The sequence below is a fragment of the Branchiostoma floridae genome, chromosome 3 (assembly GCF_000003815.2).
Source record: "Branchiostoma floridae strain S238N-H82 chromosome 3, Bfl_VNyyK, whole genome shotgun sequence".
In the NCBI taxonomy this organism is placed as follows: Eukaryota; Metazoa; Chordata; class Leptocardii; order Amphioxiformes; family Branchiostomatidae; genus Branchiostoma; species Branchiostoma floridae.
Genome location: NC_049981.1, coordinates 33,339,004 through 33,355,984, shown reverse-complemented (window position 1 = coordinate 33,355,984; position 16,981 = coordinate 33,339,004). Strand labels below are relative to the sequence as shown.

At 45.0% G+C, this 16,981-nt stretch overlaps 1 protein-coding gene across 1 annotated transcript in view; it reads right to left on the bottom strand.

The window, feature by feature from the left end:
* The window catches only part of LOC118411387 (protein transport protein Sec24C-like), a gene marked incomplete in the record, with an annotated part of 44,074 nt that extends 27,647 nt beyond the window's left edge, over positions 1-16,427 (bottom strand). The window contains 5 exon segments of the mRNA XM_035813648.1: positions 12,649-12,852; positions 12,987-13,052; positions 13,793-13,970; positions 15,241-15,615; positions 16,284-16,427. Coding sequence (XP_035669541.1) covers positions 12,649-12,852; positions 12,987-13,052; positions 13,793-13,970; positions 15,241-15,557 — 765 coding nt within the window.
* Between the last annotated feature and the right edge of the window lie 554 nt (positions 16,428-16,981).

Below are 16,981 nucleotides of genomic sequence, written 5' to 3'. Positions count from 1 at the left end.
CTCTGGAAGACTGTTGGTCAGATCTAGAAGTAACCCTAGAATTAGTAGAAATAGATATTAACAAAGCATTGACTCAGTTAGAAAGTTTCTTTCCCTCACGTAGACACATGTAGGACAGAGGATGTGATAGACGAAAGACAACATAAGCTGATAACAGGATAAAGTGACAGATCAACCAAGTGTTTTGTTTCCTTTTCCTTGTAACACGAATAGAGACTGTTTGAACCCCCGTCCGGAGTTTTTCCCTCCATATTACCAATCTCTGTAGAAAGTAGAACGAAAGAATAAAGTAAAAAGTGTTGCATACACACATATATCCGTGTCATTTCTCCTTGCCTTTTGGTGCTTTGACCTTAGAAGCAGGGTGAGCGTCAGATGATTGTGATGGATGCGTAGTCCTATCTGAGCCAGTGACCCCAACAAGAAGTACTGACCAGGTGAAAGAAAGGCTCTCCGTCTCCCCTTTGAAAACCAAAACGGCCTTGGATAGACACTGTAACGCACTTTGGCTTCTCGGTTTCCAACTTCTCGGAAGTATATTTCTAAGAAGGGAGTAGATACACGTGAAAAAAAAAAAATTCTCTTGTATTTGTTATCGGAACGATTCGGTTCCGCAGTTACAGTTTGTCGCGGTCCAAAAAAAAAAAAAAAAATTGGGAACAGGAGAAGACACTTCAATCTTCAGGAGTTACAGTAGATATCTTACACCACAGGAAGCTTTGTCATTAGAATCGACGGACCCCACACACCACCAAGCTAATCCACTTCATATGTCCTCATGAAATCCCACCCGCCATCTGGCCCCGAAATGGTTTCTGAGAAGTCTCCGGCAGCCATTGATTGATCATCCAAAGTGTGTCATCGCTAATTGTAGAGGGAGGGGGCGGGAGCTACAATCCAGGGACGGAGGCGACCCCCCACATGATAGCAAATAACTCGTATTTGTCACGTATCTCTTAGATCCTCAGTTCCCTACACCCTGTTTTTTTCCTTAGAGCGCAACCACGAAGGGCACCCCTTGGCCGGAAAAGTCACCCCGCCGCCATGCTTTGTTCGATCCTTACGACGTGGCCATACGCACCGATAAGGACACCACGTGGGTGACACACGAGGGGAAGCCGTGGTCAACGCCAGTCCCGGCAACCCCAATACCAGCGGAGAAGGCCATGACCACCCCAGCGAGCATGGACCCGACCACCCTACCTTTTAGAAACCCAGATCACTTTATAGCCGGTTCTCTCCACAACAACAAAGAGGTATGGGCACAGCTAGCACCATTTTCCGACAAAGGAGAAGAAGTGTTAGGATGGATCGAAAATAAAGTAAACGTCAATGACTTTTTCACACCCTTCAGCGGTTCTTTCAAAGGCAACACATACGAATCCGCCACACCCCCATCGATCATTCTGCCCAACGCCAGAAATTGCGTAGAGCACCGTGACTTTCTAGTCTCTCAGATAAAAGACAGGTTGGCGGACGGTTCCATCAAGGTGTGGGGGAGAGTAGGGCAGTGTAAACCTCCGCACTTAGTGTTGCCCCTTACTGTTGAGCCATCAAAACCAAGAATGTGTTGGGACGGGCGTTTTCTTAACCTCTGGACAAAACGTTGCCCATTCAGCTTGGACTCAATCACAGAAGCCCCAAGAATGTTGTACAAGGGCGGATACATGACCCACACAGACGAAAAAAGTGGTTACTCACACATCTGCCTGACAGAAGAAAGTTGGACCTACTTTGGTTTCCAATTCGATGGTGTCCTATATGTCTACTCATCATTACCATTCGGCTGGGCCGCGTCAGCTTTCATTTTCCACACTACAGGAAGTGTAATCTCTTCGTATGCTAGACATCTAGGAGTACCGACAATGCTCTATATTGATGACCGATTAAACGGCGAAGCTACAGCCCCACCCATCCTAGAACAGCCCCCCGACGACCACTTAGAAGGTGAAACTACAGCCCCGCCCTCCCTCGGTCAACCTCCCCCGGACCGTGTGGATGGCAGAGATGTATCCCTACCACCCAGCACACAGCCCCGCGACCCATACACGCAGGCCATGAGAGCGAGTTACGTCATGTGCGAGTTGCTCACGAGGGCAGGGTACTACCTTAGTTTACACAAATGTATCATAATCCCGACACAAATTCTGGTACACTTGGGCGCAGGACTCAACTCCAAGGATGGTGTGTCTTTTTTCCAGAAGATAAACGCCTAAAGTTCATAGCACTTAGGGAGGCAATCCTTAGCACCCCAATGGTATCTCTTAACACCCTACAGAAATTCGTCGGAAAATGCGTCTCAATGGCACTCATGGCCCCAGGAGCACGCATTTACACTAGACAGTGCAATAGGCTGGTTGGCGAGATGACAAAAAAGGGGCAAATCCGCACCAAACTGCCAGATGGCGTCCGCGACGAAATAAAACACTGGCGCTTTGTTGACGAGGAGATGAAGCCGGTCCCGTGGAGGGACGAGCGTCACTCATCCATCACTATAGCATCTGACGCGTCAGGCTACGGATGGGGTGCGGTACTGCACGGTGTGGGGTACCCAGAGTCGGACGTAAGACTAGGGGATTACTGGCCAGAACAAGACAGAGTAAAGGACATCAATTGCAAGGAAGCAAAAGCAGTTGCTCTCACCTTAAGAGCAGCCCAAAAATGGATCGCTAATTCCAGAGTACACATAAAAGTAGACAACAGGGCAGTAGTAGACTCGTGGCGCGGCGACGGAGCACGGGCTCTGCCGTTAAACGAGGAGATCAAGAACATCTTTCAAACCACAATAGCTCTGAACATATCACTGTCTATGTCGCACGTTAAGACAAAGGACAACGAAGCAGATAAACCATCCAGACAATTGTCCAAAACGGACTGCATGTTGGCACCTCACCTATGGCAACGAGTACAGTCAGCATTTGGAGGTCGACAGGGACACTCAATAGACCTGATGGCTTTAGACTCTAACGCGCAAAGGGACGACTCAGGTACCCCGCTAAGACACTATACCCCTTACCCGACTCCAGAGTCCGCAGGTGTAGATATGTTTAGACACAATCCCACAACTTCCCCGGGGGGGCAAAGAGAGAATGCGTATGTTTTCCCACCCATCAACATGACAGGGGCAGTTATCAACTTTTTGATACAATGGAAAGCAGACGTGACGGTGGTCGTCCCCAAGCTATGCCCAAGACCCCTGTGGTGGCCGACTTTGCTGCGGGCAGCGAGGAAAAGCATAAAACTAGCAGAAGCAGGAAACACTTCAGCTCTATGGTTCCCATCGAAACAAGGTCTGAAACCGGGGAAAGCTTTCAAGTACGAACTGTGGGCTTTCAGGATAGAACATGAATAACGTTTACACCAGGGCATTTTTACCATAGAATACCATTAGAACATACGTTTCACGATGTCAAGATTAAACGCCACCCCCCTCTTCTTCACCCGCATACAGCCACTACCCTTAATTCCGAGGCAATGGACTCCATCAGTGGCATGCCCGGAATGTCATCACCCCAACGACCACAACTTCAGGCGGTGTCAGATGTGTGGCTACGAAAGACGACCATTCCCCCCACCAAGGGAAAAGCTGAACGTGGACGAAAACAGGATTCAAACACGTCTGGAAGAAATAAACAAATTGGCCGCAAACTCGGACTACGGAAAGAAAAAAAAGCAGCACTGGAAAGCGAGTTGAAAAATTTCCTAGGTAGTAGATCCCCCCCCAAGGACCTTACTACGGCATCACCAAAGGACATCTGCAGTTTCTTGGTCTGGAAAGATGAAGGAGGAAAGACGGTAGTCCACAGAACGGGGTGCAAAAACTTTGGAAAAAAGCGCAAGTCAGGTTGTGGCTGCCCGCAAAGGCTGGCAGCGGGAACGGTAGACTCTCTCATTGGACAACTACGGGCAATTTTCATAAAATCGGGGAGGGGCGGCGAATGGAATGAGGCGATATGCACAGGGAATCCGGCCGCAGCACCCATGTTACGAGAATACCTGAGAATAACAAAGGCGGAACAAGCTAACGCCTTAATTCAACCGACGCAAGCTCAGCCAGTCTTCCATAACAAGCTAGAAGCATTGTGTACGCATATTGCCAAGAAGATAAGTGACCCCGGGACCAAAGAGAGCACGCTGTTCACGTTGGCAAGAGACCAAGCGTTTTTCAAAGTCATGTTCTTTGCAGCTGATAGAGCGTCTGACTTAGGCAGGTGCAAGGCGGAAGAACTGGCGTGGCTGCCAGAGAGTGAAGGCATCCTCTTCAACCACACGTTCGGCAAGACGTTGCGGGACGGGACAGTAAACACTTTCCCAGTCCTGGTTTGCGAGAACGTTTCCATCTGCCCAGTCCGAGGCCTACAGGCGTACATCACCATGGCCAAGGCCCTTCACATTGACCTCTCAAAAGGGTACCTTTTCCGAGCGGTGAGCAAGTCCAAAGAAGTGATCAACGAACCTTTCTCTTACGACGCAGCACAGAGCCGTTTCAAGGAGTACCTGATCGAGATAAACAGGTACGAAGGGGACACCCTTCACGGTTTGCGCACGGCCAGTGCCATCACCATGGCAATGGGGGGTGCGAGCCAATCGGCCCTCATGGCACATGTGGGATGGCGGGAAAAGGCGACAGCCCAGCGATACATGCAACTTAGGAAGGTGTGCCACGGCGAGTCCCCCGCAGCCATTCTACGCGAGCAAGTAACGCCAGAAGCCCAGAAAGATAACCCCGGACAACGAACCACGGGAACAATAGCAGTGTATCAGCAAAACAACCGCACAGACTACAAACCAGTGTTTTAGTTCAATTTCTCACACGACTGTGCGATGGTTAAGAAGAAACATTCTCGCTTTGTTTAGCTGGTAGGGGTGAGCAAGTGGTTTTTCCGGCATGACGCATGAGCTGGCGAATCTCTGTAGACTTTTGCCTAGATGTATAGATCAGAGGACAGATTTGGAGGTTATTTCTTGGTGGGTAGATAAACAAGAAAACGTGCATTAAGTAGTTTTTTAGTGCGTCACGAGGAGAGTAATTCACGGTTTTGCGCAAGGCTAGAGCCGTCACCATGGCAATGGGGGGTGCGAGCCAATCGGCCCTCATGATAAACAAAAGAACTGGCATATAGTAGTTTTGGTACATCATTAGAAGAGCAATCCCGAGGCTGGTTAAGCGTACGATAAAATAAAGAGAAGTGAATACGAAACGTTATGGCGCTTGTGTGATCTGTTCAGGCAATGGGAAGAATCGAGAGGTGAGGGAAACCAAGAGTTAGGGGTAGGTTTTGGTATTTGTGAGTATTGGAAGATAGGGAGAGGGAGAAGAGAGACAGCATCTGGGTGAAAGGTAGAAGGCAGGAGCACCCGATACAACACCCATATCTAAACCCGAACAGAGAGCGAGGTAAGAAGGGATTTGGTACTATCCCGTCATGCCTCGCGTGATGAGCGGGTTTGATACCATACGCCCCACATGTGGTCTCACTCCGTGTCGCGGGGCAGGATTGGAGGGGGATGAACCATTGTGCGCCCCCCTGAGGTATTTAGTGGTAATACAGACTGAAAAGAAGTGTAAAAAAGAAAAAAAAAAAAAAGAAGACATTAAGAGAAAAGAGGAGGGAGAAGGAGAAAGAAAAGAAAGCATCTCCGCGCAGTGTCTCCACCACCTAGCCTCTGTTTGGGCTTTGGCTTTAAAGCCACCCGATACAACACCCATATCTAAACCCGAACAGAGAGCGAGGTAAGAAGGGATTTGGTACTATCACTGTATGTTTATCTTTCATAGAATGTATAAAGGATAATTTCTATACAATACATGTGAATGTATGTGTGAAAAAAAAAATTCGGATATGTCCCTTTATTCACTCATGTTGGTTTAACCATTACATGTTTTTGCAATGGAAAGTCTGAAAACAAATTATGAATGCATAGTTCAACTGGAAGTTTGTTTGTTTGTTCTAGACTGTCACCACCGTTTTCGTATGGACACTCAGACTCTAGTTTGTTGGTAGCATTAACGTTTGTTACGGATAGTAGTCTCTTTTTACCTATGTACAATATATGATGATCTTTCAGTAATGACTGGTTACAGAATAAATAGGGATTTCTAACAAGGGAAAAGGGGATGTATGATGGATTTCCTGATAAGTATTTAGATGTGCCCACAAGTGACCTAGTTACAGAGGAAAGACTCAATAGTGGGGAGTCCAGGACAGGAGGGTTTTGCCCTGTATTAGGCCATACCAATTTAATTTCTTGGTTCACGGATTTTCAAAAAAATAGATAGAGAGAGAGCGACAGGGCGAAAAAAAAAAATTGTAAAATGGTTGGGGTAAAGATAAGGGCTAATCCAAAACATAAGGAATAAAAAGTTTTCAGCTTGAAAAAAGTACAAAAACACCATTACTGTACAGTAACAGAACCTGTTCGTTGAAAATTACAAAAGTAGTGTCAGTTTTTATGTTTGTCCCATCTTTCATGACTGAAAAATATAACTGCAATAACAATGCCCACATTTTAAGGAGCTTATAATATAAAGGCCAATCTGCTACACCAGAAAGTTGGTGAATGGTTTCTTTAATGGTGAAAATTTGCTGAGTGGTAATTTTTATTTTTTATTTTCCAAAAAATAGGAGCGAGCGAATCCGTGAACCAATCAATAAAATTGGTATGGCCTTAGTACTAGTAGCTTTTGGGTGGAAACACACTTCAAGACTTCAAATCCTGACAGACCTTTGATCACCTTTAGGACTAACTCCATGTAGGGGCTGTTTCCAGAGGTGGTCTGACTTTCCACATAAAATTCTCCATGGGCAAGGAACCATGCTAAGGGGGAACAGGCAGACCAGCAGGCACTTGGGCAAACAGAGTGTGGACAGAGCTTCTTTGTGACCTGTTCATGACCTTATTTTAGTTTCAGTGTAACTGTTATCCCTACCCAACAAAAGAAGTTCAACTCTACTCTACTCTACTATTAATATTGTATTCACATTTTCAAAACTTTTCACTTACATTGTAACTGTATATATAAAACATCATTGAGCCTGAGATTTTTTCAGCTGCTTGGGGATCGCTCATTTCATCCGTAGAGGTGGTGGAAGATCAAGACATCTGAATGGATGTATGCAATTAACAATAGATAGCAGCTTAAACATTGAGACCCAGAAAAGCTTGAACAATCATCCCTTTCCTAATTGTACATTCAGTCAAGTATTTCACAAGCCTAGCATGGTCTACCTCAGGCCTGATCCACCACAATGAACCTCCCCAGCAGCTAGCTCCCTCTAAGTAAACCACAGTGCTTGGCTCAGTGGGCCACAGATTGTATTTCAGGACACCGTGTCATCAACCCCCAGACCACCATGTGACATGTGAAAGTGATGCAATTCCAGACTGCCTCCTAGGCCATGTGGGCCATTAGTCTGTGTAACACAAACTCCGCTGTCCAGGGCTGTAACTGTTTGGCGGGCTGCTATAAGCGTGATTTAATCAGGCTAGTGGGCCATAGAAAACAGGCCAGCTTCCTAGCTCCAGGGACCAGGCAACATGCCCCTTTAAGCCGGCTTTACAATTCATGCGGACGCCGGCCGAATTTGTAGCTCGGTCAGAGCTCGCCGAATTTCAACATCGCCCGAGTATCGGCTGTATTTTTCGCTGAAAATCTGCCCCCTTTACAAATGGACGGAGCCCGTCCGACGTCCGTCCAACACAACTGATTATAATTTGTTAAAGAGATTGTACTATGTCTTGAACGTGGACGAAGTCAGAACTGGCTAACCTTGTAAAAAGCCAATATTTGTGTCAAATGTAATTTCTGAGTTGCGGAATATATGTAGGACATGAGTGGAGTCGACGAGCACGCTGAAAACAATAATATCAACTGGAATGTTGTGATACACCAATCCGAAAACTACCACAAGAGCCACAAAGTGAACAGACCAGTCTTATTCAACATAATACAATAATTTAGACAAAGCTGAAATCGGGCAAACCTAGGGCGAACCTTGGGCGAACCTCGAGCGAAGGCCGTCCGAGTTACAGACTGGAAGCCTTCAGACATGAAGAATATATGAACTCACACATCCAAAAAATAAATAGGAAGTATTGTCTTCGTGTCCAATTGCCTTACATTATAAAAGGTACGCAGCTTTCTTAAGTTCATACAGTAGTCTTTATGTATCTATTTTTCGGAACAAACTGTTTACTAAAGATGAAAGCCCAAAACAAAGGCACGTGTTCAACACAGGTGTCAAATTGATTAGGTGACAGTTAAAATTCTGCCGGAGCCCTCCCGAGCTCCCAGCGACACCAGCACATCGTGACGCTCGCCCAAAGCACGCCAAACTTGTTAAAAGTCGGACGGAATATCGTCCGGTTATTGCAGGAAGCCCGAACGAGTCTGGCGCGAGGCAGAAGAGTTCAGGCAAACTCCGACCGAAAAAGAGAGAGTCAAAAACCGTCGGGTTGCGGGCCGAGTATTGGCCAAGTCTTGGCCATTGCCCGGACAAGCTCCGGTCGAGCTACATGCAACCCATTGACGAGCTCTCCGAGCTCAACACTCGCCACCGAGGCCTCGCTGAAATTAAGCGCAGGCCGAGCTGCCCCGCAAACGCCGGCCGAGCTGCTAAAAATCGGTCGAGGCCCGCATAATCGCCCAAACGCCGGTCATACTCCGGCCGAAAATGTCCATTTGGTGCTCGCCAACAACTCGGCCGAGCTAAATTCTTGATTTGTAAAGGGGGCTTTAGGACAGGCCCTCTCGGTTAGACCCAATCCTCAAATTTCCTTGAGAGCATGTATGTCCTGGAGTCAAGGAGGTGATGACTAGGAGTCGATGGTCCTAATGCTAAATAGCCTGGTATCCAAACCCCAGCCTGATCTCAGGTACTAGTATCTATGATCTATCGTGCAGGGGTCTGGCAGGATTTTTGAGGTCCAGGGGTATGGTATCCAGGCTATAATGCTAAGGCTCTGGAAGCAGTCTAGCATCCAGGCTAGCCTATTCTGCCCTGGCTTATAGTACTGTATAAGTTATACTTTGTAATGTACAGCTTGAGCAAGAAAGCAGTAATTACACAGTGATAATACTATAACACTCAAAACTGGTAACTCCAGAAGCCATCAGTCTATCATCACATAAGGCTGGTTTCAGATATGCAACTGAGCTCAGCTGTGTCCTCCTCTGAAAGGAATAACATCATTCTGAGAATCTGATCCTCCCCAAGGAGACTAGTGTCATTCTTGTTCCACTGTCTGCCTCAGGGCTATGAGCCCTTTTTTTCTGACTTCTACAATGTGTATCTGACAAACAATTAGCAATTATTAGATCTGTTTGGTCCCCAAAATTAGTAAGTATATTTGTAGACTTTACATATTGAGTTCAATACTAAGAAATATTCTAGATTGTTCCTCTGAGTTGAGTCAGGTGGGCCAGTCTCACTGCCCAGCGTGTAACGTTATACCAGGAACTGGGTGTACATTTATACCTACTAGCTGCTGAGGCTGTTATCTCCAATTGGACACGCCTTGACCTGTCACTGCTCACTGCTGGAAGTAGTTAATGGTTAACTTTTAAGCAGATGTAAAGATCTGGTTCAGTCTCAGTGTTTTCAGTGCTTTTAAATGTTTTTGGAAGTTAATACACTTTCTAGGGGTTTGCCTCTTTCAATGTGGTGACTTATAAGTAATTCGTAGTACAATTCTCTAAGATAGTCTTACTAAAATTGCAAACACATGATTGTGCCAGGTCCTTACATCTGCTTGAACATAAGAACTTTGACTCCTAGAGGATACAAGTGGTGGGGATCAAGATATCTGAATGGTTGAACTTAACTATTTGACCCCAAAGTCAGTAACTGTTTTCAGCATGTAGAGCACATCTTAATGATGTATGAGTAAATGTGGACATTTATGCAAGATTTTTGACACCACAACCTTATAATCCTAGACATTACCTTAAATTTACTTGGCAAATCAAAACTGAGCATCTATTTAAACCATTACCAGAACTTCCAATGCTTCATTACATCCCAAGGCAGATTTGCAGAAACATTCAATTTTATATCATCTGATATTTTCCTCATTTTGTAGTTGACTACTTTAGTACTTAATTGGAAAATGTAGCACATACTGTGTAAAAGACACACAAGGGGGGAGATGGTAATTCTGGCCTCAACAGGCCAAAGCTCTAATCTCTCATCGCCTAACACAAAACAGATGTGGCTACAATAGATCTACAATGATCCATCTTTTGTGGAACATGGATAGACACATATAATATTGGCCCTAGATAGACCTGTATATAAGCCTAGGGAAACTTCTCCTGTGGAATACTATTTAAGCAAATTGGGGAAATGATCACCATCATTAAAATATTCAATCTGATCAATCTCAATCTTCAAGTTTACTTCTTCCTATGACCAAAGATACTAATGAAAACAATAGATCTCTTGTTTCTCTATGATACAAAGTAACTCTGTGCATACATATGCTGTTAAATGCAACTTTATAGTAATTGGTGTGAATGAGGACAAAGTGGGTTAGAGGTTAATTCTTTGATAACAATAATTTAGTTTTGTGATGACTTTTGAGTCTACTAGTACATCTTTACCATCTGCCTGAAAGTGTTCTGTAGGGTTTTCTCTCTGTCAGAGGCTAAGTGAGGTCACATCATCACTCACATGGGACTCTGATACAAATCTATCTGTCACGGCTTGTTATACACTAATGCTTATTAAGTACATGTAAATACAAACAGCAGGGAATAGCTTCTGTTTTAGCCAGGGCAAGACTTCAAGCATGAGTAATAGTGTATATAACTAAATATGATAGCCCTTGGGTATAATTAAGGGGTAATGACCTGACCCGCACTGTGAAGTGCGAATATGGTGTCATAAGGCCTGGTCCTTTGTTATAAGCACCAAATAAAACCAACAAATGAGTGAAGCGAACAAGGGGTGGTTTTATAAGGTGGTAATAGCAAAGGACCAGGCCTTATGACACCATACACAATGAGAAACAGGTGGGTCATTAACATATTTAGCATATAGCCTACTGAAAATGAAACATTCAAGAGATACAATTCCAATAGAACTTGTATCTCTTGAATGTAATAAATACAAACTTTAAAGTTTATCTGTGTTGGTAGAAGTCATTGTTGAACTAGTTAAATTGTAATTTCCAACACACCCAAATTTTCGACTGAACAGCTCCAGCTGCTGTGACATCATGTTATGCAGATTGAACACGTGACGCAATACGCAGTGGATCATAGGGTTCAGGTTCCCTGAGCACAGACGCCCGAGTTCAACAACCTCAGAACTTTCCCAACATATTCACATAGAATCACCGGGTCATTCGGTTTCACTGGACAAAGTTAAAATCTTGGACATAGAGCCAAACTTTTTTGCTAGAGAGATCAAAGAAGCCATCTACATCAGAGCTTTACAACCATCCCTGAACAGAGATGGTGGGCGCTATAGTAGTTTAGTTAAATACTGCACACTTTTGATGGAATATACCTAGAACATACATAAGACCGAAGGTAGAACATACTATGACCGGTTCATAGGAGGGAATTTGCGCGACATATGATGATTCCCCTAGGACAAGAATAAGAGGCTACACAAAAATATCAAATTTCTTGGTGTCACGACTATCCTCCTTTTGTGTTAGATTTTGTATTACCTAAAATACCTGTTAGAAGCAGATGAAATCTAGACAAGAGAATTGGAGTTATTAGGAATGTCAGGATACCTGGCATGTATCTATAGATCTACTGAATGTTTAGTTAAATACAGCACTCTTTTGATGGATTATACCTAACGTTACATGTAGAACATACAAAAGACCGAAGGTAGAACATACTACGACCGGTTCATAGGAGGGAATTTGCGCGACATATGATGATTCCCCTAGGACAGTAGCCTAGGATAGTTTTCGGTTCACACAAACCCACTGCGACTCTCATGGCGCACCACAACACATCACACTGCAGCGCACAGCCGTGAACCCTGGTGACCAGACGAGTGTGGCGTGGGTCGAATCAAGGGTGGGAAAGGTCTCAGGCATTCGCATATGACCCCTGACCTACAAATGTACTGCAAAGCGAAAGTGGGCTGCCTACGACATCGGCACATTCAGTGATGCCGCAAACTGCCCAATGTCTGTCGTACGCCCCGGAGGCAACACGTGACACGTAATGCCGCTGTGCGTCACGAGGGCTGTTTCTACGGACAAGCGTCACGCGCTGCTCATCAATCGCCATAGGACAGATTGCAGTTTCCACACGATGCGTGGAGTTTCCACACGATGTGTGGGGTTTCCACCAGATGGGGGCAAGTCTCCACACATCGTGTGATAGAATTTCTGTTTTTAACTGAGAACATGTTCTACAGACACGCGGAATAAACACGGCAAGCGCAGAATCGTTGGTTTGTCTGGTTGGTACGTCAATCATAACACAAGTGAGGATGGATGTGGTACAGACAAAGACAATTAAACACAGACATCACATTCACAGCTCGGCCACAGGATTACAGGACTGTCATATTTTTCTCAAGGATGTCATTGAAACATTTAAAGACTATCAGAAGATTAAAGCATGTGCATGGATGTAGAAAGTCTACAAGAAAAGATGTTGTCATGGCAACTCACCATTCCCACAATGCCTTGCTGGGAGCTGGGTGGGGCGTACCCAGCTGAGCTGTACATCGGTCCAGGGGGGCCCATCTGGGGGGGTCCCATGGACATGCTGGAGGGGGGTCCCATGGACATACTAGAGGGGGGTGCAGAGCTTCCGGGGGGACCTTGTGGTTGTCCGTAGGATGAAGGGGGCATGCTGCTGGGAGGGGGGGCACCCTGGAACAAGAATTAACAAATTTGGTTTGTTTATCCCACAATCTTGATTGTATTAATTAATTAATGTAAAAGATTCTTTTGCTATGATACCCTGTGAACATAAGACAAACAAAAAAATGGCCTTGCTAACTCACCATGGTTGCACCAGGAGGACCTGGTCTCTGCTGGGACAGACTCATGGTCTGCATCTGGTTCACCATCTGGAACATAGAAAAGTTTTACATCTCAGACAGGTACAAACAGGGCTCAAAATTCATTTTTGGGATTAGGTGCACTGGTGCACCCAGCTCAAGAAATTGGGTGCACCAAAAATTTTTTGGGTGCACCACTTAAATTTAAGTAATAACCTACCATGATAGACATTTTTATTATATTTCTAACACTTAGATGTCAAGAATATGACATATACTAGTATACTTTGATTCTTTACATACACAAACCTAAGAAAATATTTGGGTGCACCCAGTATTTCGAGCCCTGACAAATATGTGGAACACTTACAGTTACCTGGGAAACAGGTGTACAAAGAATTGCATTCTCAAAATTACACTATAATTCATATTGCATCTACATGTTGTATTGTGCATCACTCAACCGATGGGAGGGCGAGACCTTTATCCTAATGTACATAAAGCAGGCCTGATGCAAGTCATCTGTCATGCAACATTTGTAGAGTACATGACGCAAATCAGGTTAGGCTATGACATAATAGCTAAGGTAGGTATAGGTAAAGTAAGTCCCATAGCCTTTTTAGCATGACAAGATTTGAACCCAGGACCTCTGGTTTCTGGGTCGAACGCCCTGCAGTTCGGCAACATGACGGTTAGACCCCACCACTTACATCATAAGAGCATTCAAATGTAAATGTCTGACTTACGATTTAAATTTTCCTGAGTGTTTCTGAAATTGTTATGTACTGTTTCATGAGAACATGCCCTACCTGTGTTTGACCACTGGACATGGGTGGTGGCCCCGGTCGGCCGGACTGGACACTGGACATTGGCGGGCCAGTCTGTATCCCTGACATGGGAGGCCCCTGCGGGCCAGACTGGACACTGGACATGGGAGGCCCTGGTGGTCCCTGCTGGTACTGCTGCTGGCCAGGTGGGGGAGGGCCTCTACAGGGGACAGGGTAGAACAGTGTTAGTCAGGCATACGTGGGGAACGGTGTAAAACCCTGGATAGGTACGGCCCAGGGCTCTAGCCAGCTCGACATTTTTTTCCGTCAGCCAATTCCCATTGTCGCGAAAACACTATTCCAGGAGTTAGAGAGACTGAACTGAGACCTTGAAAAACGGGTTTTAATGAGATTATCGTATGCGAAAGGGCACCGACACACATTATCAACAATCATAACAATAGCAAAACAAACAGTGTGTGGCTTTTACGGCCGTGGACGGCGTCCCCCAAGCCGCCTGTAACTTCCACCAAGGAGCTTTTATCAGATTTTTGTCCGTCAAAGTTGACGGATTGGTTTTAAAATTTTTCCGTCACACGCAGCAAATTTCCGTCAATTGACGGAAAAACGGACGCTGGCTAGAGCCCTGGTACGGCCACTATTCTCACTCACACTCACTATCCAGTTTAGCGTCCGTGACGTTGTTCCCTGCCTTGCAAGGGTTGGGCATTTCGTCAAGTCGTTTCGATCTGATTGCTGCTGTCCATCCACCTCTGTCAAGGAGGATGGCTTTTTGTAAGTGCAGTTTTCTAAAATCTTCATTGACACTGTCTACCCATCTCCTCTTCTGAGTATGCATGTATAGCAACAAGAGTCGCAGGTAAAATATGTCAAAAGGCGACGGCCACTGACTTGTGAACAGTTCTCCTCTCCACCATTTGCAGAACAAATTTCGGACGTGACTTGTTCATACACATGTACCTTTCATGGACTTCACCTTTGACATATTACCCACAATTCCTGCTGCTGCACAGGCGTACTGGAAACTGTGAACATGTTTGTTCCCGATCAGTGCTACAACTAGTACCGTCTGGTACTGTTGTCATACTTTCTTTCCATGATTTGGAAATGGGATGGATTTTGCTCATGTATTTGTATCACACAATCACTTCACCGCCTCATAGCATAGCATAAAATAACAAGGCAGCTGTGTAACTAAGAAGAGACGTTGGTGTAATTCTAGTGTTATTGAGTTAGTGAAAGTTTTTATGTGCTCGAGGTATGATTCTCCTCAAACGTGGGACCTTTGGCTTAACGTAATCCTCAGAACTACTCATGTACAATCCTTAATGATTCCTTTTCAGTAAAAGGCAAGTTAGATGAGCACCAAAACAATGGAAACTCTCCACTACACATGTCGAGAAGCTACATGGTTACCGGATATTATAACATTAATTCAGAAGAGATAGAATATCCATTTCTCCACCCACCTGCCGTACTGTTGCTGTTGTGGCGGTGCTCCGTATGTCTGTCCGCTGTGTGAAAACCCATTCTGCATGTCACCACCCCCCTGTGCATACCCCCCTGCCGGTCCCTTCTGGGAGGGGGGTGCTCCATAACCCCCTTGCGAAGGCTTGGGCCCAGGGGGGCCCAGAGAAGGGGGTCCATTCATGTAGGCATTCTGCTGAGGGGGTTGTCCCGGTACGGGGCCCCCGTACCCCCTGTTCTGTCCGGCTGGAGGGGGCGACCCCCCGTAGTTCTGGTACCCCCCCTGGTAGGGTTGGTTGTAGCCTGCCTGTGGATTCATGGTGAACACGGCTGTCTCTGTGGTGGGTATTGCTGGACTCCTCTATACCTGTCGAAAGCTAAAGAGGCAAAAAGAAAATACTGGTAAACTTTTAACACATGCTGAGAAGTAGAAAAACTTTCTAACTCTCTAAAAAGTTAAATTTGTTTAAAGAAAAACGAAGGAGCTAACATAAACATTATATATGTGTTCCTCACTTATTTATTACCAAGCAATGCCCTAAATTTGACGCGTTCAAGCCAATATGACTTTTCATTTCTTGTCGACAAATAAGACACATCTTAAAACCTGACTAAGACGGTCTAAAACACGATATTACCTCCGAAAGGCGTACCCAAAACTACCCCCCTCCCCATATACTGCATACGAAACGCTACGTGTCACTGTGGTCGATCGATCGGGTAGTAAACAAACTCATATTAAGCCAAATTACGTCTCTAAATCAGAAGATAACTACACAGCAGCAAGACTTTGAACATCACAGAAGGATAAATGCCACATAAACAGGAACAACAAGAAGAAAGTCGAGTTTTTAAAACAACTCCTAACTTGACGTACAACTCAGCTCAGTCGTTCCACCAGGAAACCTGGCCAGACTACTCGACACCTCAACACTTTACACTCAAAATCTCAACTTTCCCTTACAGGATTTCCTTCAAACTTTCACCACACATTCCTTAAAGCCTTCTCTTGCGATCGACTCCACGGTTTGGACGTAAGACTCACCTGTTCGGGTTCTTAAGGGCGAAATCTTGGACTTGTCCCGTCTTATCTTGTGCCACGTCGAGACACCGGGCAGGATCCCGGATGAGGCGCATGCGCACAACCCGACACGTCACCACCCGCACGGCATGATGGGAAGTGACACACCAACAAGTGTTTGGAGGAATTGTCGCGAAAAAACATTAAAAACGTCTTCAAACTACCATATTATTCACATTAAAACATTGTTTTTCATTTCTACATCTATTGAAGGCGATAAAGACTTTAACTTGACAAGATTTTTATTGAAATCTTGTTTCGTTCAATGACGGCAATCGCAAATTGACAGAACGTGTCACGATCCACGTTGCAGAATACAACAAAACACAGGGACCCCTGAACCTGACTCATTTTCCAATTTTATTCGTTTTCATTAGAATTATGCCGACCTTACACGATGCTGGTGTGACATTGCAATGGATGACGTTGTTTAGTAAACAAATGGTTTTCTTTCTGACCCCTTTGTTCATATTCATCAAGAATATTTTCCAATGCGACATTGACACGCACTTTGCTCAAAACTAGAAATAATCAAATGGAGACTATTTTGACAAAATCGATGATCTCATTTTCGCCAAATCATCTTCAATGTGCAGAAACCCGATTTTACTTATTTTCTGTTACTGCAATTTTTAGGACCCTTCCTCTGTATTCCACTTTAA